Source organism: Monodelphis domestica, chromosome 3 (assembly GCF_027887165.1).
Source record: "Monodelphis domestica isolate mMonDom1 chromosome 3, mMonDom1.pri, whole genome shotgun sequence".
Classification (NCBI taxonomy): domain Eukaryota; kingdom Metazoa; phylum Chordata; class Mammalia; order Didelphimorphia; family Didelphidae; genus Monodelphis; species Monodelphis domestica.
The window spans coordinates 90,032,785-90,055,945 of NC_077229.1; the positions used below are offsets into that span (position 1 = coordinate 90,032,785).

At 43.0% G+C, this 23,161-nt stretch overlaps 1 protein-coding gene and 2 non-coding genes across 6 annotated transcripts in view; 1 reads left to right on the plus strand and 2 right to left on the minus strand.

Moving 5' to 3' along the window:
* The window catches only part of DPP9 (dipeptidyl peptidase 9), a 54,024-nt gene extending 31,935 nt beyond the window's left edge, over nucleotides 1-22,089 (minus strand). The window contains exons 1-4 of one of the 4 annotated variants that reach the window (XM_001374952.5): nucleotides 21,876-22,089; nucleotides 18,756-18,845; nucleotides 9,481-9,734; nucleotides 5,268-5,380 (exon numbers count right to left, since the gene is read on the minus strand). In XM_001374952.5, coding sequence (XP_001374989.2) covers nucleotides 5,268-5,380; nucleotides 9,481-9,734; nucleotides 18,756-18,811 — 423 coding nt within the window. In that variant the 5' untranslated portion in view covers nucleotides 18,812-18,845; nucleotides 21,876-22,089. Of the gene's footprint in view, nucleotides 1-5,267; nucleotides 5,381-9,480; nucleotides 9,735-18,755; nucleotides 18,847-21,875 lie in introns of those variants that run through there. The other 3 variants (XM_056822453.1, XM_007488932.3, XM_007488933.3) reach the window with 3 other exon arrangements.
* Nucleotides 22,090-22,287: 198 nt separating this feature from the next.
* On the plus strand, nucleotides 22,288-22,359 carry TRNAG-UCC (transfer RNA glycine (anticodon UCC)). The gene has a single exon. It is a non-coding gene; the product is annotated as a tRNA-Gly (tRNA).
* Nucleotides 22,360-22,500: 141 nt separating this feature from the next.
* TRNAV-CAC (transfer RNA valine (anticodon CAC)) lies at nucleotides 22,501-22,573 on the minus strand. Its single transcript has one exon. It is a non-coding gene; the product is annotated as a tRNA-Val (tRNA).
* Nucleotides 22,574-23,161: the final 588 nt, after the last annotated feature.

Here is a 23,161-nt window from a genome sequence, read left to right on the forward strand (position 1 = left end):
AGGAAATGGTCAGGAATTCAACAAAGAAGGAAAGAAAAGACATTTGGGGATCAGGGAAGAGCGTGAGCAAAAGTACCAGGGAGATTTGTGGGAGCAGAAAGTAGTAGTGAGGGCAATGTGTGGAGGAAGTAGTATGAGATGAGGCAGGAAAAAGAAGGTTGGGTCAGACTGTGGAGGCCCTGAATGGGAAGCTAGAGCTCATCTGAACTGCCAGACAAGAGGTGACCCGTGAAGATGTATCCAGTAAGTGGCCTGCTAAGCGGGCAACAACCACTCCTGTAGAGGCACAGGAAGAGGTGCTGAAGCAGGCCATACCATCTTTCATGTTCTCTCATTCCACTGCTGCCAATTCTCATCCTGTCAAAGGGCAGGAGAGGGAGGTTCTTCTTTGCACTAAAAATAAGACTCCAGAGCTTTACCCCAAAACACACTCTATTTGTTTGGCAAAAGTAATGGCCAGTTCAAATTCAGAACCATCTCCTTCCCAGGAGATGCAGGCTGCCAAGGCCATTAGTTATTAGCTAGCCTCAATAAAAGGGCTTCAATACTACATACTCCCCAACCCACTGGTATTGCATTTAAAAGGAAGAGATGCTCCCCATCAAGGATTCTTATCAAGAACACCCATTCTGGGGGAGGGAGAAAGTTTCACAAGCATTCCAAGATTTACATCAGTAGTGGCAGAATCATAGAATCCCACAATTAGAAGGGGTCTTTGGGGCCAGCTAGTCCAAATCACCACCCCAAAACAATACCCACAACACCACCTCACAGGGGATAATCTAGCCATTTTGCTTGAAGACTTCCAATGAGAAGGAATCTCCAACGTCCTAAGGCAGCCTACTTCACTTCTGGAAGGTTCTCATTTGGAGGAAAGTTTTCCTCACACTAAACTTAAATTGGCCTCTTTGCAACTTCTACTCATTGCATTCTGCCCTCTAGTCAAACAGAATAAGTCTAATCCCTCTTTTCTTGGCAGACCACTTCATGACCTTCCCTTCTCTAGGTTAAACAGTCCTAGACCTTGACGACATCCCTAAATCTTTCCTTCCTCCAGGTTATAAACAGTTCCAGTTCCTTCAGACAGATCTTGGATGATAACTAGAGACCCTTCACCACCCTGTATGCTTTCCTCTGGACACTATCCAGTTCATTCAGTACTCTAGATGTGATTTCATCAGGGCAGTGGACAGCAGAACTAACATCAATTTCTTGAACCCTAGGTCTCTCAGTGCAGCCCAAAAAGGCATAAGCTTCCAGAAGGACATCTCAGAAGTTGATTAGACATAGGGTTAGAGTCTCCTAAAATCCCCAGTTCTTCTTCATATATCTTTATTAAATTTCATCTTCAATTGATTTGACCCAACATTCTAGCCTGATGGGTCTTTGCAGGTCCCAATTCTGCCATCCAACATGCCAGTTCTCCTTCCTAGCTTGGTGTCTCCTATGAATGTGACAGACAAATTACCTAGTCTCTTATTCACATCAGGTTGAAAACTAGAAAAACATCAGATTTCTGCGGCATCACCTTAGAGACCTCCTGCTAAAAGGAGAGCAAACCATTAGACTCCACCAATCAACCAGGTCCAAATTTGTTTATAATTGCACTCCTATCTAGCCATTATTTCTCTATCTTGTTTAAAAGTTAACATTACTTTTTGTGACAGCAAAGAGTTATGAATAAAGTCAGATGCCCAATGATTAGGCAATGGATAAAAAACTGTGGTGCATGAAACTGTAAAGATTAAAATTTAGGGAAACTGAGGCAGGTAGAAATTAGTTTCTCTCTGCAAGGAGTATTATATTTTTAGAGGTTTATTTAAGATTAAGAACTTACAAAAATACAAGTAAGAAAGGCACGTGCTAGGTGGGCTGAGAGGCCCAATTCAATTTCACTCACATCATGAGAGACACATCTGCTCCGAAGCAGAAGTAGGAAAAAAGGCCCCAGAAGTCTTTACAATAAAGTTAAATACCCCATCTCACTCTCAGCCCAGGTGAGGTTACAAGGCATTTTGGGAAGTGAGCAAGGACTTCTGGGGAATGGAGTCCAGAGTTCAAATCTCCATTTTTACATTTCCCAGTGTGATCATTTGAAAAAAAAAATTTTTTTCCCCCAAAGGATCACGAAAACATAATCAATTTAAAGATTACAATAATTTGAGGATAAGAGAAAAAAAAGACAAAACCAGTAATTGCTGGACGCATTGACAAAAAGTCAGTTAGGGGGCATTCCCCTTTGGCATGAAAGTATACATACAAATAAATGTTCAATCAACTACACCCAAAGTTCATTCTTGTGCAGCTTGTGGTCTGGAGGCTTCTTATGGTGTCTTCTCCAACTGTTCAGTTTCTGGATTGAGGGAAGTAGCATCTTTCTTTACCTAAAATTCTTCTTAAAAGGAATTTAAACTTTGCAATTTAAATAATAATATTTTTTTACATTTCCCCGTGTTGTGGGTGATAGAAAAATACAGGATCACTTAGGGATGCATGGCTGAGGTATGAGGTATATGAATCAATTGGTAAGAGAAATTAAAAAGATATCAGAAAAATCCAAATAAAAAAGAAAAATTTCTGGATGAAAATATAGACTATCAAAGTCTTATGTGTAAAAATTCTAAGTAAAAGAAAAATAAATCTATAACAGGTCCTTGAATCAGGGCCCAATTAAAATGATCTAAGCAATGATGCATTTACCCAGTCAATAGCCAGGACTACAGAAAGGTACCACACTATGAAAGACAGAAAAGGGACTAGATTATAGGAGCCAAGGTTTGGGGATACTCATCTGTGAGTATTTTCAGAGTGAGTATGGACACAAGGAAAGCCTCTGTTTAACAATGTTAAACACAGTAACCTCGAGTCTTCACACTAGGTTAAAAACCTTTGCATTGGCCTAGAAGTGCATCAATCCATCCTGGATTGGGTTTTCTTTGGCCCTGTGCAATGGCTCTTTTGTGTATATCTTGTCCTGGAATCAGACAGAATTATTAAGTAAAGTCCTATAATTTATTTTAAGTAATTAGTGGCATCATTTTTATAGTCACAAGCTTTTGGGGCATGCATTAGCAAATGTATCTTAAACTTATATTACTGCAAAATCAAAAAGTTAAAGAAAATCTAAATGCTGGTGACATGTGCTTCAAATATAAAAAAGAGAAAAATTAAAAAAACTGAAAAAGTATATTGCACATGCAAGAAAATGTAATAAAAGAGTATTAAAAATTCAAAAATGTAGCTTATAATCATTGACACGCTGTGTCAGCTAAGAAAATATAGAATGCAAGGCTTTCTCACCAAAAATAAGATCCATTTCCTCTTCATATCTGGCCATGATCCACTGTAAGTATGAGCAAATGAATTGAACAAGGTAACATTTTTCATTTTTAAAGATCAGTATTACAAATATGTCTTATTTGCAGAAAGATATCTAAACCTTTTCACTACAGGAAGATCCAGAATGAACCTTGGGGTACAGTTGATTGAACATTTTTTTGAATGTACATTCTTATGCCAAAGGGGACAGTCCCCTAAGTGGCTTTTGTCAATGCGCCCAGCAAAACATTGGTTTGCTGTCTTTCTCTCTCCTCTATTTCCCCTAATCTACAACTATTGTAGTTTTCCTCTTAGTGGGTAAAATTTTGTATACACTTGCACTTAGAATTTTTCGGGGTGCAGGACGCTTAGGTTTAGTGATCAATTGGGGAGACTAGTCCCTCAATCATCATCAGGGGGGACTGTGAATTTTAAAATCTCCATCTTGCTTGGTCTAGCACCAAAATTTGTGCACACCCACACTACACGGGCATGTGCTAGTCAACGACAAATCAGAAATCACTAACTGCCCACCTGGGCTGTCCTAAGCCAAGCTTGAGCCACCATTGGCACTTGTGAGGCAGAAGAAGTGACATAGAGAGCAGCCTTCCTGTGGACAGGGCTAGGCGCCAGTTCGTGCTAGGAGCTTGAGCAGGGAGGAGGCCCACAGACAGCTTCCCTTCAGATGGGTCATGTGAGTCAAGGACTGATTCTCTTCTCTACCTTGGCCTTTGGGCCTAAACTCCCTCTGGCTCTGCCAGAAGGTTGAGTTAACCTTTTTCCCTTTTCTCCTCTCTCCTTCTCTCCCTCTCCTTTTTTCTTACTCCCATTGTGATTAAACCACCAAAAACTCCATTCTGACTTGAGTGTTTCATTTTAGGAATTTCGTAAGTAAATTCCTTGGCGACCATAGATTAATATTATAACATCTTTAAAGGTGATTTTCACAATCACAAAAGTAATGAAATATTATTGAACCCTAAAAAAGTGACAAAGAGAATTCAAAGAAACATGTAAAGATCTATATGAATCGACTCAATTCAAAGTGAATTGAAGCAAAACCAGGAAAATAAACAACCATATACATAACAATTCAAGTGGAAAGACCAAACCCTGCTTAACTAAAGTGATCCAGCTTGTCCCCAGAGAGGCTTTGAGCCACTGCACATCCTTCCTTCCTGATGAGGAGGGGGACTATGGATAGGGAATGTGCACATAATATCAAACACAGTTTATGCATTGGTTGGGCCTACTAAACGGGTTTTCTCTCTCTTTTTTAATGGTTGTTATAAGAGGCTGGAAAGATGGCTTCTCGGTAAAGGAGAAAAGTGGAATATATTTAGAAATAAAGATAGTATAAAAAAACAAGAGATATCAATAAAAAATAAGTTTAAAAAGAATAGCATGAGAGATGTTATTGAATGCTTTGTTAAAATCTAGGTAAAATGTATCAACATCATTCCCCTGAATCACCAGGTTAGTAAAGCCAGTTTTGTTTAAATGCCTTTCAATGCTGATTATGTAGATAAGCATCATCTGTCAAGATGACAGCCTGAAGTTCACCAAAATTCAGTCTTCCCCACAGACACATGGTATCCAAGAGTTAGCACTAGAAAGGTCCTCAAAGAGATCATGCTGTCCAATCTGTTCATTGTAAAGATATGGAAGCTGAGATCCAGACAGAGGCAGCTGGCCCTAGTACAGAGCTTTTCTAACATACCACACTATTATTAACTGCTAGGTAACACCAATGCCATAATTCAACCCAATTTTATCGTAGCCCGTCAAACTCATTTCAAACATATGCCAAGCTGACTTATCTTTAGCTAGCAGTCTGAGAGGACCACAAATGAACCTCCCTCTTCCAGCCAAACACTCCCTCTCCCAGATGGCCTGGCAGATCACACCTCAGCCAGGTGGAGGGTGGCACAGGAAGCACGCCATCTCACCTGAAAATGATCCAGCATCTGTTTCCATGATAACAGCAGCAGGGCCTCTTTGCGTACCTTTTTGGGAATTTCTGAGTAAAGGAGAGAATTCTCACGGCTGCCATAAGGCATCCCTAAGGAAACAAAAAAGAAATCCATGGCACTAGGCCCCAAGAAAGGCAATGATGGTTCAAACACACCAACCTAGAACTAGGGAAGCATAGCTAGACAACGACTCCTGTGAACAAGATCTGGGGACTTTAGTGGACTACAAGTATGACATGAATCAACAATATAACATGGTAACCAAAATAACTAATATGATCTTATCATTCATCAAGGAACATAACAATATAAAGGATAATAACAAAAAACAATGGCTACTGAATACTGGGAAACTGTGGGAAGTTTGGTCCTCAAAAAAGAGATCTGAGGAATCACTTTCCTTATTTCTTTGTAGAGGTTGGGGACTATTGGCATGGAACCCTACATTATATCATCAGGCTTTCTGGATGTATTAGCCAATTTTAAGATCTTTCTCTGGAACAAATTGGGAAATGTAAGTGATATAAAAACAAGATATCAGAAAGGCATGCAACTAGGATGGTGAAGGGAATATAATCAGGCTATAAGGACTGACTGAAGGAACTAAAGGTATTTAAGCTGTGAAAGAGATTTATAGGGACACAGTTTGTAAATGAAAAACAGTAACAGAAAAGAGGCCTTACACTCATTCTTCTTGGCCCCACAAGGGGGAAGTTTTGGAGAGGAAGACTTGGGCTCCATGATAGGAAAAATCTTTCTAAGCAATGAGAAGAGTTCCAAAGCAGAACAAGCTACCTTGGGGAACACTCAAAAATGGGGGATAGATGACCAGGCAGCTACTCATTGGGCTGCTGTTGAGGCAATTCCTGTCCCAGTGTGAGCCAGGCAGATGCCCTCTAAGATTCCAGCCAAGGACAAACATGAGAAAATGCTGACAGACTCAGTCCAATGCAGCAGGCATTTATGGTTACTGATGGCCTAAAGATTCATCCCAATGGTCTGGCAGAAAAAAAGGAGGCAATGACAGTAAGGTTCAGAGGCAAGGGGGTTCAGTGGTTAGAAAAGTTGGTCAGGACTCCACCCAAGTAATCAGAGACTCCAATCAGTCATGGCACTCCAGCCTGAAGCCACAAACATGTCCCATGGTGAACAAGTCTAGAGGATTCATGAAGTGGTCACCAGTTGTCCAGTTTGAAATGCTAACTGCTGGAGGCAACTCTCTTGCCCTGGACCAGCCCAGTTGCCTTTCTGCCTCACAGAGGGGAGGATCCAGGCTAGAGGGGTCCTAATAAAACATTTACATCCCTAGTAAGTTCCACCTTCTCCCTGACCCCATACATTCTGGCTCTTCTGCACAAGGTTTCCAGGAATTGAGTCATCACCAGCATCTCCTCCTCCAAGGAACCCTTTCCTGGTTCAGCTATGCCCAGGCTATTTCAGTTTCAGGCCCTCAGAGCTACTAGAAAGGACCTTAGGAAACCATCTAGTCCAATCCTCTCATTTTATAAAGTAGGAACGTTGGGCCAAAGGGGTGAAGTGATCTGCCAAAGATCACACAGGCAGTAAATGGCCAGAATGAGGCTTAAACCCCAGTCCAAGAGCTTTCTCTCTCTCTCACATGGGAAAACATATTCAATCTCTTTGCATGTGGTCCCTGGTATCAGGCCTAGCCTCTATGGTACTACAGTGATCTCCAGGGCACTAGAGGAATGGCTCTTGAATTCTCTGAGACAGATAGCCTTGCCCCTGCCCTTCTAAGGTCTCAATTTAGGGAATAACAGGGACTTCATCCACCTGTCACAGCTCATCGGGGGAGATGCCAACTCCTTGCCAAGATAACCATGAAAAGAACCGTAGTAACAGGGATAATCTTCCTTCAACGTTTCTACCATTTTGGTGCTAGGGCTGTGGGAAAAAGAAGAACCCAGGGGAAAGAACCCTGGGTCTGGAGTCAGAAAACCTGCCATCTAGGCTTAATTCTTCCATGACTACACTGAAATTTAGTATCTTAGTCTCTCAAATAGGAATAGCCATACCCCACCCACCCTACCTCGGGGGTGGGGGGTGGGGGGATTTTGTATTTAATAGTAAATCTGCAGTTGCCTATGGAAGGCAATCCATTTGGGGGAATTTTATTGCAAAGGCCTCTATGGACAAAAAAAGGTGTATTGTGAAGGAAAAAGTAGAAGCAGCGCTAGGCTCAGAAGACCTGAGATAAAGTCCCTGCTCTGCTACTCTCTCACACTGATCTTGGGCTGCAAGTCACCTAAGCCTTAGGGGCTCAAGTTTCCTCATCTATAAAAAAAATTAATAAGGGAGCTGGCCTAGATGAGCTCCAACATCCCTTCCAGCTCTGATATTTTATAATGTATAATCCAATGGGTAAGGGGAAAAACAAATCTGCAAAGAAACACACTGGGCAGTCTCCTGGAAGCCTCCTTTTCTGGGGAAGCAGGTTTTGGCTCATGGTCCTGCTATGAACAAGGCAATGACTCAGGGAGGTGGCTTCACCCTACTAGTGATTAAAAAAAATTTTAAATTAAAAAAAAAAGTTTTCTCATACATATACTCATCTCTACATTACCTGAACATCATCAAGGTAAAGCAGATCTCAAACACACCCCCACTTCCCCAACAGATTGTGGGCTGTTCCTAAGATGACTTCTTTTTCCTTCTGAAGTTCCCAAATTGTTTGCAGATGGTGCCAGGCTAGGCAGGATCAGTGCTTGCATTTCCCCAGCAGAGCCAATGGTCACCTCCAAGTCATAATGAAGCAGTAAAAGAAGCTTGCAGAGGAGGAATGCAGGATATGAATACAGAATTGGGATCCCAAATGATCTTAACGGACTAGAACAATAAGCAGGATCTAACAAGATTAAGTTTAATAGTGATAACTGAATTTGTGCAGCTGATTTTACTGATCCAAAGTACAGATTATTACATTTCAAAAAACTTGAAATGGGAAAATCTGGAGTTCAATTCAAGAAAAGCAGCCATAGAAGTACAGGATGAGGGTGCCAGCGCTAGAAATAGTTCATGTGAAATGGACCTGGGGGTTTTAGTGGACTATCAGCTTGATGAGAGTCAAGAGTGTGACACAGCAACTACAAAAGTTAATTTTATGGTATTAGATAATTAAAAGAAGCAAAATCCAGAACAGGGGAGGTAAGATCCCAACAATCTCTATACTGAATAGGCCATACTTTAGGATATGATAAGATGCTGTTGTTCCCAAAGTATAGTATCCAGAAAGGAATGCAAAAAGGACAGGATTTGGAGAAAGGTAAGCAGGATGGGGAGGTGACCAGAGACCATGTCAGTTAAAGGAACTGAGGATTTCAGAAGAAGAGATTAATTAGAGGTAGATATAAGTGCTGTGTCCATGTATTTACAGACCTGCTGTGAAGGAGAGTAGAACCAGGAACAAAGAGAACAAGTTACAGTTGCAGAAAGAAAGATCTAGGCCTGACAGAAGGAAAACTTTCTAAAAGAACTGTCCAAAATTGGAATGAGATGCTGGGGAGGAGGGTCAAGCCTCCAGTGATAGAGGCCTTCAAGTAGAAATTAAATTAACCATTTGGGAAAGAAGATAAAAGAGATTCCTGTTCTGATATGGGTTGGACCAAATGTCTATGAGGCTCCTTTTAGTTCTAGAAGTCTAATTCTATGGTCAAGTTAATCTGATTTCACCTGGATAAGGTGTTGGGATGGAGGCTAGACAGGCTGACTTAAGAAAGATTCTGATTGTACTAATTACAGAGTCCATAACAGTTACGTATAATAAAAATAATTACCGTTACTACAGAGAGATTTTTTCCCTCCAACTACCAAGAGCAAAGGGACTTTTAAGAATCAAAGATTTAATAACCAGACTAACTTCTTGCCAACTCTCCACAGGAAACCAACCTGGTCAAAAGCCCTCAAGCATACAGGCAATGGATAGGTGACATGCAGGTAGAGAGGCCACATAGTGCTGTCAATGAACTGAGCACTAGACCAGTCATAAGACCCAAGTTGGGTCTCAGTTTTGCCATTTGCTAGTCTAAAAGGAAACTGATTCACTCATTTCTTCCTTAGTAAAATAGGCACAATACTTGTACTACCTACCTCATTGAGTTGTTATGAGCAAAATATTATTACTGTTGTTGTTAAGGACTAATAAAAGAAAGGGTGTGGAAGCCTGGCTTACCAAGGTAATAAAGCCGATGAGAGTGAGGGCCTGACTCATCTTTCTTCTGGACAAATTGGAAGTCATGTGGGGCCTTGTTCACTATCATGCCTGAGTACTTCCTGCTGCTGTGAATGATGTCCCGAAGCCCATCCCACGAGTGCTTCTCCACCTGGAAGGGCGAGGAGGGGTCCTCCATCTCCACCACATCAGGCCTCTCAGGCAGAACATCCACAGTGGTCATCCTTTCTTCCCCCTCAGAGATGAGTGAGAAACTACGTGGAAGATGGTGGGGGGTAAAAAAAAAAAGGAGATGAAAAGGGTGTTACAAGCACAAGAATGGTAGCCCATAAGAACCTCTGAGATAGCTCCCTGGGGCCAATCCATACCTGTCAGTCCAGTAGAAATCTTTATAAATTAAGACTACCCCCAACAAAACTAAAAGTGATAACATTTATTAAATGGGAGAACCAACAAACTCTCCAGCACTTTACCAATTCCGTAACCACTTTATTGCTCATACCCACCAGTAGCTCCAGCATCCTGAAAGACAGCCAAAATCCCTGTCTCTAGTCCAGTTCAACAAGTATTAACAAAATACTTACTATGAAGAAAGCCCCCGTTTGGCACTGGAGATACAAATGTGAAAAATGATAGTTTAAGCTCCTTGAGGATAAGGTTAGATGGGAATTTAGCATGTAGACAAATATCATGAGACAATGTGATGGGGAAAAGAAACACCAGGCAAAGACTCTAAGAAAATCTGAAGAGGATCAGATTGGCAAAAATGGGGGGTGGGGGAGGGACAATAATTGTTGGAGTAATTGTAGGAAAATAGGCCCTCTAAAGCATTATTGGTGAAGCTATGAATCGGTTCAGTCATTCTGGAAAGCAATCTGGAACTCTACCCTCAAAGTCACTAAACTGCTGTGTATCTTTTAACCCTGAGATACCATTCTCAGGCCTTTTACCTCAAGAATGCCAAAGAAAAGGAGAAAAGGGACCACAGATCAAGAATACTTATAGAAGCTCTTTTTATTTCAGCAAAGTACTAGAAAATAAGGGGGTGTTCATCAATTGGAGGATGGCTGAACAAATTGAACATTATGGCATCATAATAAATGGTGAAATGGATAGCATCAGACAAACCTAGGAAGACTAGTAGGAACTAATGCAGAGGAAAGTGAGCAGAACCAGGGCAACAATTTATACAATAACAACAACATTATATCAACTTTGAATAACTTAAGAATTCTGATCAATACAAAAGGCTGCCACAATTCCAAAGGGCCAATGATGATGAAATATGGTCCATACTTTTTGACAGAGGTGATGGGCTCAAATTGGACAATAAGAAATATATTTCTGGACAAGTGCCACAAAAAGATCTGTTTTGTTTGTCCTGCTTTTTCCTAAGTATATCAGATAAAGGGAGGTTAATGAAATGATGCTGGAAACAGAGATCCAAACCAAATAGAAGAGAAGTTATGGAACCATGTCTTCTTGGTAGTGGGGGGTAGTGGGGAGCCAATGAAGATTTTTCCAAGAGGAGAGTGAAATGGGCAGACCCTCACATTTGCAAGGCTATTTTCACAGTCAGAATCTTAGAATAGAAAAGTCCCTTGAGGTTATCTGGTCCAATTGGTCCCTGAAGCCTGAAGGCCTCTAGGCCACCTCCACCAGTCTCTGCTTGAACGTCTCTAGAAACGAATGGAAAACTTCAACCAAGTAGCCTAGTCCATTTTCTTTTTTCATCTTTTACCCTTACCATCTCTCTTTGTATCAATTCTAAGACAGAAGAATGGTAAGGGCTAGGCAACCAGGATTAAGTGACTTGCCTAGGGTCGCATAGCTACAAAGTATCTGAGGCCACATCTGAACCCAGGTACTCACAACTCCAGGCCTGGTGCTCTATCCACTGTGCTATCTAGTCGCCCCGAACCTGGTCCATTTTCTAGACGCTTTTGTTATCAGGATATTATTCCTTATATTGAACCAAAAATGTACTTCTCATTGTTCCTTGTTCTGGATTCTGGTAAATTGGGTCACTCCATAGCAGGATTTAGATTGACTTCTAAACAAATATCTGTCTGCACAGGGTGATAGTGCAGTGCTGACTAAGTAGGGTAAGAATGAAGAGAAGGAAGATGCATTACTCTTTGGAGGGAGCATCAGAAGACCGAGGCATATGGCAACCGTGAGACAGCTAACTACTGGGTACCTGAGAGCTATATAGCAGCTCCTCTAAGTGAGAGGAAGACTGGGGCATCTACTAAAGCAACAGCATGCCAAGTTATTTCCTCACCCTGCTTTACTGGCTCTTACTGTACATTTTTCTGTAACTGTGAACACCTACTGAGAGCCACCAGGGCCACTTTTTAAAGGGCAAGGCATCACCTGCAAGGTATTAAGTCAATGTCAAAGCTATGGAGGTCACAGCTGACCTTTGAATTCTATGACTCAGTTTCCTAAGCAAAATCTTATAGGGTTCTGTGCAGTTCAGTGAGGGCATGAGACACATGAAAATAATCCCAATGTCACAGTTTCCTCTAACTGCAACTAATGGCTCAGGAGCCCCCTAGGTGCTCAGAGAGAAGACTGTGGATTTTTTAGTTCCTCTGGGAGAAGAGCTTCTAGTACTAAAGTTAGTGTTCATTTGCAGGGAAGAACATCTGGTGCTGGGAAAGCATTCACCACTGCAACCTTGTTGACTGCTATTGTATGCCAGGCAAGACAGGGGCAGAAGATTTTTAAGAGAAATAAGAAGCAGATTTATGTTGCTCACTACCCCATTTAATTTTTTCAACTTCCAATTGCCAGGGCCTTGACTTAAATATACAGCAAGGAAGTGTTTCCCATTTAAAAGAGAACTTGTCTTGACCAGCACCCTCACAACTCTTCTGATGGTCTCTTTACTGGAGGGGTTAGTTCTGTCTATATCCCCCAATCAACCAATCAATAGCAAATGTTTTTACCAATATGTAAAAATATCTCCAAAAGTCCTTATTCCTTAACATGGCCTTTTCCTGGCTACCCGGTACCCCCATCCTCTGTTATTCCCATACCCATGCTGCTAAAAAACTGTCACGGCCAGGTTGTGGGGCACCGGATTGTCTGGATTGGAAAAGCAGGCTGCTAGTCCAACACTCTGGTCTATGTTTGCTAGCCCCACTTCCAAACCTTCCATTCATGTCTCAATTCCTTACAGTCTGGTTTCTGACCCCATCACTCACCTGAAACTGCTTCCCTCGAGGTTCCCAAGGGTCTCAACTGCTTAGCCAGAGGGCTTTTCTCAGTTCTCTACAACTTCTGACACTGTTGTATGCCTTCCCTTTCAGGACTACTCCAAAACATTACTCTTCAGGTGTCTCCTCCTACTGACTGCCTGATCCCCCAATCTTCGACAGGCAGGATTACTTGTCTCTTGCTTCCCACCCCACATTGGCATGAGGACTGCCCAGGGTTCTTCCCTCAGCATTCTTTTCTCATTCTTCCTCTTAGAGATCTCTTCAGCTCCCATGGATTCTTTATGCAGATGACTTCCAAATCTATATTTGCAGTCCTAAAGATACCTTCCTTCAGCATGTCACCAATTGCCTCTTTAATAACCCTTTCAAACTTAAGGTGTCTGACCAGAGTGGAACTCCTTATCGTCTCAAGCCCATCCAACCCACCCTTCCTGCAAACTTAACCTATCTGTCTTCAGTATACTATCATCCTTCATCCCACATCAGTGACTTCAGAGTCATCCCAGGTTCTTTCCTGTCCCTCACCTCTCCTGACTGATTAATTGTCAAATCTTACTCATTTGAGCTCTAGGACTTCTCTCAAATGTTGCCTTTTCTCCATTCGCCTAGCAAAACAGTACACTTAAAGTTAGGAAGACCTACTGCCATTTCAGACTTCTGCCACAGGATATCAGTCACTCAACCTCAGTGAGCCTCTATTTGTTCATTTGGATAATTAGGGTACTGGTACCAGTTGCTATGATGTTGTACAATACAGAAAGTGAACATTTACAAATTCAAGTCATAAATGTCACACAGCATTATTATTAGCCTTCACCACCTTTGGCCTGGACTACTGTAATAGCCCCACATTTGGCCTCCTTTGCTTCCAATCTCTCCCTTCTTCAACCAATCCTCCCAAAGACCAAAATAATCTTCTTCCTAAGGCATAGGTCTGACCATGTTACTTCCTTTTCCAAAGTCTTCAATGCCTCTCTACTTCCTAAGGATAGTGTATCAACCCTTTAGCCTGGCATTTAAGAGCTTTTTCCCAACCTGGCTCCCACTCCAGTCATATTTCATATTGTTCTTCATCAACTCAGTGTTTCAAGGAAATTCTATGACTAGCTATTTCTCAAATTTGAACCTCCATCTCCCATCTCCATGCATTTATCCAAACTCATAAATAGTCTCTATCTAGCATCAGTTCTCAGAATGTCTTTTTAAGACTTAGCTCAGGTGCTACCTCCTCCATGAAGCCTTCTCTCACTCCTCACCTAAGTTGTCAGTGCTCCCTTCCTCCTCAATTTTGCTTATATAGCCTCCCTTCCACCCCATTCCCCAAAAGAAGGAAAGCTCTATAACAGCAGAGCTTTTATGTTGTTTTTTATATCTATGTTCAGAGTCCATTAGAGTGCTTTGAGAAAAGTCAGTGCTTAATATTTGTTAAAATGAATTGAAAACAGCAACCCTGGGAGTAGAACTCAAGACTTCAGATTTGCAATCTCATCTTCTTTCCACCAAACCACACGGCACCTATTTCTTTCTTTCTTTTTTTTTAAACACTTACCTTCCGTCTTGGAATCAATACTCTGTATTGATTCCAAGGCAGAAGAGTGGCAAGGGCTAGACAATGGGGGTTAAGTGACTTGCCCAGGGTCACAAAGCTGAGAAGTGTCTGAGGCCAGATTTGAACCTAGGACCTCCCATCTCTATCTTAATCCACTGAGCTACACAGCTGCCCCCCCCCCCTCCCACTTCTTTACATAAATCTTTGGCCATAGGATTATAGATTTGGAGCTAGAAGAAAATCCAGAAGTCACTGTGTTAAATCCCCTCATTTTACAGATGAGGAAACTAAGGTTGGGAGAGGTTAAGTGACTGACCCAGGGTCACAAAGCTGGTAATCGTCTAGTACTCGGGCTGCTGTGTTGGCTCTGTTTTGCAGTATCACTCACGCCACTTCTTTATTGATCACCAATTCTCCCCAGCTACTGTTTTCGAAAGGAAAATGGGAAGGATTTCTTGCTGATCTTGACATCTCATTTTATTGATCAAGTGTTGAAAAATGCCACCTCCCATTTGCCAGATATGATTTCATTTGGGCCTCACACCACCCCCAGGAGATCCACAAACCAGGAATTACTGTCTCCCTTTTAGAGAGTAGGAAACTCAGGTCCAAAGCAGGGAAGTCCAACCCAATGCAAGAAGCATTTATTAGATACCTACTCTATATAAGGCATTGTACTTAGGCCTGTACAAATATTAAATAAAAAGGCTCCTGACCCTAAGTAGTTTACATTCTACTAGAAGAATATATCATCGGTCAGTCAACAAATATTTATGAAATATCTACTATGTGCCAGGCACCATGCTAAGTGCTGGCAACAAAGAAAGGCAAGAAACAGCCTCCGTCTTCAAGGAGCTCACATCTAACAGGAAATAACATGCAAACAATTATGTACCAACATGTTCTAAACAGGATAAATAGGAAATAGTTAACAGAGGGAAGGTGGACTGGGAAAGACTTCCTGTAGGAGGTGAAATCATAGCTGGGACTTAAAGGAAGCCAGGGAAGCTGGGAGGTAGAGACAAGGATACAGCATGTAAACAGATTTATACATAAAACATAATTTCAGGACAGTGACAACTAGCAAATCAGGAAAGGCTTTCTGAAGACGGTGGTATAGGAGCTGAACCTTGAAGGATATGAAGGATTCTAAGAGACAGAAAAGAAGGGAGTACATTCTAGAAACGTGGCAGGCAGCCTATGTAAGACCCAGGTGTGAGTGACAGAATGCATTTTAGAAAGAAAAGCAAGAAAGGCCAGTTTGGCAAAACCAAAGAATATGTAAAGTTATGGGCAAGGCTGGAAAGGTGGGTTGGAACCAGGCTGTAAAGAGCTTTGAATGCCAAAACAGAGAAATTGCATTTGATCCCAAAGGTAAAAACACAAAGAAATGACAAAAAGCAGATGATTTCACATCTGAACTTATTCCTATTTCTTATTGTATTGTTTTGGTAACAGTTTCAAAAGCAGCGTTGGAAGGGCCCTCAGCGATGAGCTAATCTAATTCTATAGGTGAGTTAATGGTGGTCCTCAAAAGTGAAAGAATTTGCCCATGGTCCCATTTAGGAAGTAAGCAACAGAACCAAGGCTCATGTGTTGCGACTCCAAAGACAATGCTCTTTCTACCATATCCTATTGCCATGGTACATGTGTCAGGATGTGCTAAACCTCCCGGCTACCCCGAAGCTTACCCTCCACTCCAGGCTAGGCTGCAGCACTCTCCAAGAATTAGCCCTGAAAGCTCCACTGGCTGGAATTCCAGCCATAAATATAGAAGGAAAAACACCACAGCCCCTCAGTAACCAAGCCTAGACTTCATCCTCTAAATATATTGACTTAAAAACCACAAGCTCAAGCTTATGAGGTAAAAATGAGAAAATACTTTTGAGTCAGACGCCTGCAGATTGAACACGGAATGAAACCACAGTCAAGAAGACAACGAAGAACGTGATGAGACATCTGGCAAAACTTCCAGGAACCTTCAAAGATGATGCCAGATGTCCTAGCCGGCCAGCCCTGCTCTCTCATTCAGGCAGGGGTTGGTTTGGCAAACAAAGTAACATATCCTCTGCCTTCCAAAAGGCAAAAGAGTTTGTTTAAAGTCAACCAGTACCCACTGGGAACACACCATGAATCTGGGACAGGTGAGTGAACAACTGTACCTTTAAGATCAGGTCTATAACAGCTTTTCTCCACGCCCATCCCCATGAAGCCTACTTCAGCTCACAATTCTGAGAGTTTGCACAGCTTGAGAAAGTCAAGCAGATTCTGAGCAAACTAATGTACAATTCCACCTACACAGTCTCTCAGCCAATCAGGGAAACCCCTTCAAAGAAGGTGACATCATCAAACAAACCACCTCACACCACTCAAGAAGGTAACTTCCAAGGCCAAGCCAGATTTCAGTGGCCTCACTCTATCTTGGTCCTTTCATAACAGTTGAGCATCCACTCAACTTCCAGAACTTCCGTTTAGAGAGGAAAGGTGAGGCCTGTACATGAGCTAAGAAGTATAGATTATTATCACTGGCTGTAATCCACTGAACATTCAGTCAACAGCAGAGGCAGGGAGGGAGGGAGAAGTCCAGCAGGTCATTCATTATCTTTCGGGGTGTGTGAGGTGCTCTCTAGCCCCAGGATTCTAGAAGGGGTGTGGACTACTTGGGATGATTGGAGGGAGGAGGGGAACAAAGCTCCACTGCAGTGGATTCCCCTGTGCCTGGGCTGAGGCAAGCAATCCTAGGGAAGTGCTTTCCTTAATCTCTACCAACAAGAACTGTTCCTCTGCTCCTTTCATCTTTAACATTGCCCTTCTGTAGGAGTTCTCAGAAAATTATTTTTAATATACAATAATCAATCAATATCCCCACCTAAACCAATCACACAAAGGTAGCTATGCCTATAATCCATTCAAGCTTCACACCAAGCAACTAGACAATCCTTTCCAATTTTTTTTAGGATCAGAATTGTGATCTCTCTGGAAGAACTCCTGGAGATAAGACTCCTTATACCAATGTAGACTAACAATTCCTTGGGGTAGAGTCACATAGCCAGTATGTGTTAAGGGCAAGATTTCACCCAAGGCTTCTTGACTCCGTGGTCAATTCTTGATCTAGTAAAAAATGTGGTCTCTCAAGTTTTTTTTTCTCTCCCTAGAAACCATTTCATCCAGGTAGCTAGGGAACTCAGTGCATACAGTGCCAAGCCAGGAGACAAGAACTCTTGCATTCAAATCTGGCCTCAGATACTTCTGGGCTGTGTGACCCAGACCAGTCATTTAACCTCAATTGCCTACCCCTTACCATTTTCTGCCTTGGAAATGATTCTTAGTATCAATTCTACGATGGAAGGTAAGAATGAAAGTAAAATAAATTAAATTAACTTTTAAAAAACATTCCCTGCAGCAACAGCCCTGGAATGGGGCTGGGAGAGGCCTTCCCTCTCATCACACACCAAGTCTCTCCCTCCTTCCAAATGAACCTGCAGATAGGGTTCAGTAAAGTAGGAAATAGCAAGAATATCACAGATCTCAATCAAGAACTGGCCAATGTTTGCAGAGAAGCCACACTAATTTATTGGAAAGCACAAAAGGGTTTTGTACCAGAAGACCTGGGTATGAATCCTAGTTCTACCCTTAGGTAAATTACTCACTCTACATCTCAGTATCCCAATCTGAAAAATGAAGCAATTGAACTAGATGATCTCTACAGTTCCTTCTAGATCTGAATGTTTGGATCCTACCCAGTGACAAATGCTTCAACAGTCTGATAGTTGTAGAAGTTTCTGGGCAATGAGACAGCTCCACAGGACAATATTGCAGCTTTCCCCCCAAGTTGAGTTTGAGTTTGCTAAGCTACTGGTACAGCCCCTCTGGCATCCTCAGCACCCCATGCCTTATACGCAACAAGCACATCCTAAATATTTGTTGAACTGAATTGCAATTACCATGAAAAATTCTGGGCCAATATGATCCAGCAACCATTTCTTAAGCACCCCTAGGTGCAGGGATGTAAATACAAGGTATAACAGTCTTTGTCCTCTCAAGAATTTATGTGATACTTGGCCTGGGTCTGGTTAAGAGCCACAGCAACAAGAACCCATAGATTGAGGGCTGGAAGGATCTCAGAAGCCATCAAGTTTAGCTTCCCTCATCTGAGCCAGAACTAGGCCAGTGGAGCAGTGGCCAAGTAGCAAAGATAAAGGTAATGAGAGGGAAGTGCCCAGCTGGCCTCTTTCTCCCTCTTCATTCTGCTGCCTCCAACAGATGGGTATATTTTGATATTTTCTGCCACCTGATCCAGCAGAAGGAACTCTGTGCCAGGAATCAGTAACTCCAGGTCTGCAACTTCCTTAAGATATGACTACTAGCAAATCCCTTTTCCCTTCAGGGCTTCATGTTCCTCATCTATACAACAGGGGAAAAGGGGTATGAATCAGAGTTGCCCAGATCCCTTCCAGTTTTGACAACTCATGACACTGAAAGACAAAGTGGGAAGTTACCTTCTCCAACTTCTGGTGGTCTTGCTTTCCAGGCGCAACCTCTTTACCTTCCGCATTAACTACTCAGCAGGCTTCTGGTAGGATGGGAACCTAGAAAAGAAAAGGGCCAGATGTCAGGGGGACAAGGCCAGGAATGGCACCAAGAGCTCCTTTACATCTTTTGTCTTCAAGAGTTCATTTTCGTCTATTCAAGCCAATCTCTGAGCCAATGCTTCTGAAAGACTTTTCAGACTATGCCTGAAACACTATAAAACTGCCAAAATAAGGACACCAGGCAGAAAATAAGCATCTTTATTCTGTGCAGTTTTCCTAGCCTCACATGACTCTGTAGTACTGGTAAACTAGTAGCCCCTCTTGGGATAAGGGGAAACAAGGCTTCTCTGCCTGATGCAGAGGAGAATGATAGCAAAGGACATCATTTCATCATCACTAGATCATCGCAAGAGTTTGCATTTCTGGAACCAAGGGGAGCTCAGATTAAGGAAAGCCCTGAGAGCATCCAGTTCAGACATTAGGAGAAAATCCCTTTGCAACAGTTTCCATAAGAGGTTGTCTAGTCTCTAAAGAGCTCCAGGGAGGGGGAAATTACTACCTCCTATAGCAGCTCAAATCACTTTAGGGCAGTTTTCTTTGTTACAAAGTTTTCCCTTGTGCAAGTCAAAATCATCCTCTCCTCATTGGTCCTAGTACCATAGGTACAAGAGAAAAGTCTACAGTAAAATCAGAGCAGTCCCCTTCTCTCTTAGCTGTAGCACCTAAAACAATGCACACTCCCAATGTTCAGGAAGAAAAAAAAACACAAAAAGCTCAAAGGAAAGAATAAACAAGTTTGTTCCTTTAATATGTTGCTTTAGTCAGAAATCCCTTCCCATGACCCTAGGCAAATCACTTAACCCTGTTTGCCTCAGTTGCTCATCTGTAAATTATGCCCAAGAAGGAAATGGCAAGCCACATCAGTATCTTTGCCAAGAAAACCAAAACCCCAAATGGAGTCATAAAGAGTGGGAATGAGTGATAATTTGGGAAGGAAAAAGAGGGTACTGACAGCTTCCAGTTTTAAATCCTATGAACCACTCCCAAAGCACACATGGAAACCAACTAGTCAGAGAGTATATACTGAAACTTCTCTGGCTACTGAATCTCCAAATAATTCCAGCAGAAATGACCTTATAAAGAGTCTAATTATCTTCTATTCCAACTATAGCTGGGGCCAGAATGGGAGGGAAGAGCCCCAGACTTTGATGAAATAAATCTGTCAATAACTGGGCAGACTTTGATAGACTAGATAAGTTATCTGAAGCCTTCCACCTGGAATTCTCCCTATTCCTGGAGCTGCTATGTTAATTCCCAACTGAAAAACTCTGAATAGTGCTTTTGGCTCACTGCCCTTCCCTCCAGTTCAACTTGGAGATGACACTTTCAGCTCTCATGATTCCCCTAGAAATCACTTGAGAATTTTACCTAACTACTCCAAACAAACTACAGAATAAACTGTGACATTTCAACTTTAGGCCCAACTCCTGGAAAGCAAGTCTACTCTTGTCTTGAAACAGGTGATTCCTCCACAGCCCAAGTAAGACATCATCAATGAGCAACTGAGCCAAGAACCATACCTTTGGAGGTAGAGGAATGGCTGGGGCAGACAGAGCTCCCAAAGAGATGCTGAGGGACAGGAAAGATGAAGATCCTAGGACATCTAAGTCTAGACAAGTGGTCCTCCCATCAAGAGCTTAAAGGTACAGTTTCTTTAAAAATTAAAAAGACTATATGATCTCTAAAGGCCTTCTAAGATCTGTATTATATATCTAGAGCTGGAAGGGACCTAGAAGCTATCTAGTCCAAGCCCCTTGTTTACAAATAGGGAATCTGAGGCCAAAATAGGTTAAACTCATATATGCAATAAGAATCAAGGTAGGATTTGAACTCAGGTACTTTGACTCCAAAGCAAGTGCTTTTCCCAGTATACTACATTGCTCCCTCAATCTTTTTAATAATGAAAGAGAGACAAGAAAGATGAATACTTTTGAGTGTGCTGGAGAAGATTAAGAGGAAATCTGTTGTAAGACAAGATCTGGCAGGAGCACAGACTCTTGGTCATCCCTGGAAGGGCTACAGGGAGCCTTTTAGGGAAACTGAAAGGAAGCCCAAGCCTAAGGACATTAAGAGCCTAGAAGGGTTCAACAACCCATGGGAGGAAAGAATCCAGGGGCACTGAGGAAGAGAAGGGCAAGAAGGCTTCATCATGCTATTCTGGTCTGAGAGGGTGGTAGAGGAGGTGGCATAAGTGCCTAAGGAGAGAGGCTTGATAATGATGATGATAATAATGATGATAATAATAATAGCTGTCATTCATAGAGCCCTTTATCTCATTAGATCTTCATAGCAATCCTGTGAGGCAAGAACTCTTATTATCCCCATTTTAAAGAGGAGGATTAGGGTTTAGGTGACTTGCCCGGAATCCCACAGCTGGATGGAACCCAGAGGCAGAGAGGGAACTCCCAGGTCCTGGAAAAAAAGAATGGGTACAAGAGGAGGAAGAGACTGAAAGAGGGAGAAAGGGAGGAGGCACCGAGAAGGAATGGTACCTGGGGGCAAGGATACAGGAGAGGAGAGGCTAAAGAGGGAATGTCCAATGAGGGGACCTCCCGTGCGGGGAGAAGGGGCTTTCTTTACAGGAAAGCTGCGAATCTCTTCAACACAAGGGGGCAGCTCCTGGCACATGCGAGCCCCTGGGAAGGGTCGGAGGAAAGGGGTGTCAACTTTAGGGAGGACAAATTCACCCATAGGAAAGGCTTACCCGAGGAGGTCAGGTTCATTCCTGGAGGGCGAAGTGGGGGGGAGACACAAGGGAGGTGACACATACGGACACACACAGAGGGTCGCCCAGGCGGGGGTGACTCGGGGGGTCATCCACCCTCAGGGTGGGGGCCTCACATACCGAGAGGACACCCACAAGGTGGGGAGGCAGAAAGCTCACATGCCGGAGGCCCACTCGGGGAGGCAGGGGGTGGGGCACAGACAGGCCAGACCCTGCGTGGGAGGGGGGCGGGCAGACCCTCCCCGAGGGGAGGCCGGGCCAGGTGGGAAGGGGAGGGGAGGTGGGGCTGGTCAATTCCTTACCGCGGCTGGGCGGGGTCCGGGTCTCGGGGTCGAGATCGGCCTCCGGGTGGGGCTGGAGGGGTGGGCGGCCTGGCGGCTCGTCACTCACACTCGCGGCTTCATGGCCCCGGCGAGCGGCCCCGGAAACGGCCGCGGAGGGCGGAGAGGGGAAGGTGGCGGACACGGGGAAACCCGGCGGCTCCGGACCTTTCACCCGGAAGTGGATCCTCCGAGGCGGGGGCATAGGCCCGGGAGACCGGGAGGACAGCATAACCGCCCGGATGTGACCCATGTAGTCAAAGGGAGGCGCGAGAGGAAAAAGGAAGGAACTGATTGGATGATCATCATGAAACGATGTCCTCCATTCGTGAGTCTAGGAGTAGCAGTAGAACTTACTTACTAGAGCACTATTGGAAAGTCAAGTTCACATGGAGCGTTGGTGGTATAGTGGTTAGCATAGCTGCCTTCCAAGCAGTTGACCCGGGTTCGATTCCCGGCCAACGCAACAGCATTTTTTTTCTCCCCTCAAATAAAAATGGTAAGAAATCGAATCCATAATTGTAATATTTAATTATGAAGGTGATACTATCTAAACAAAAGTGAAAGCGTTTTAAAATACTCAACAAAGCCTTCTAAAGAAGAAAAGTGTTTCCGCCCGGGATCGAACCGAGGACCTTTCGCGTGTGAGGCGAACGTGATAACCGCTACACTACGGAAACCTACATCCTCGGAGCCCTTAGAAAATCTTAGAGAAGAGTTGAAGGGTTGCCTGGCCTTTGTACATGCCTTCTAAAATTGTTTCCCAGGTTGAATTGTGTGTTTTGATCAGAGAAGACACCTGCTCCACACTTTGGGACACATACATTCACATCCAGGGAATGAGGAGCCATGAACTGTGTGCCAAACTAGAAGGCTTCCTAGAGAAGAGGAGGATTTGACTCAGAAGGAGAAAAAGGGAGAAGATTGACCATCCAAAGAAATGAATCTTTAATGGTGAAAGAAAAATCTAGCTCAGGTGATCTGGAATTCAAGAATCTTGGGTTCTCAGGTCCACTGAGTTACCGTGACCCTCAGCCTACTCCTCTGTAACAATTAGCACAATCGTCCTTGAACTTCCAGAGACATGTTTACTTCCAGAGACATGTTTAGAAATTGCTTCATTCGATCCACAAAGCTCCTGTTAGGTGCCAGACATTGTGCTAAGGGCTGGGAATACAAAGAAAGACAAAAACAGCTATGTAAATGCTGAAGTCCATAGAAGACATACAGAATTAATAGGAGATCTTAGAGCTAGAGGCGTCTAGCAA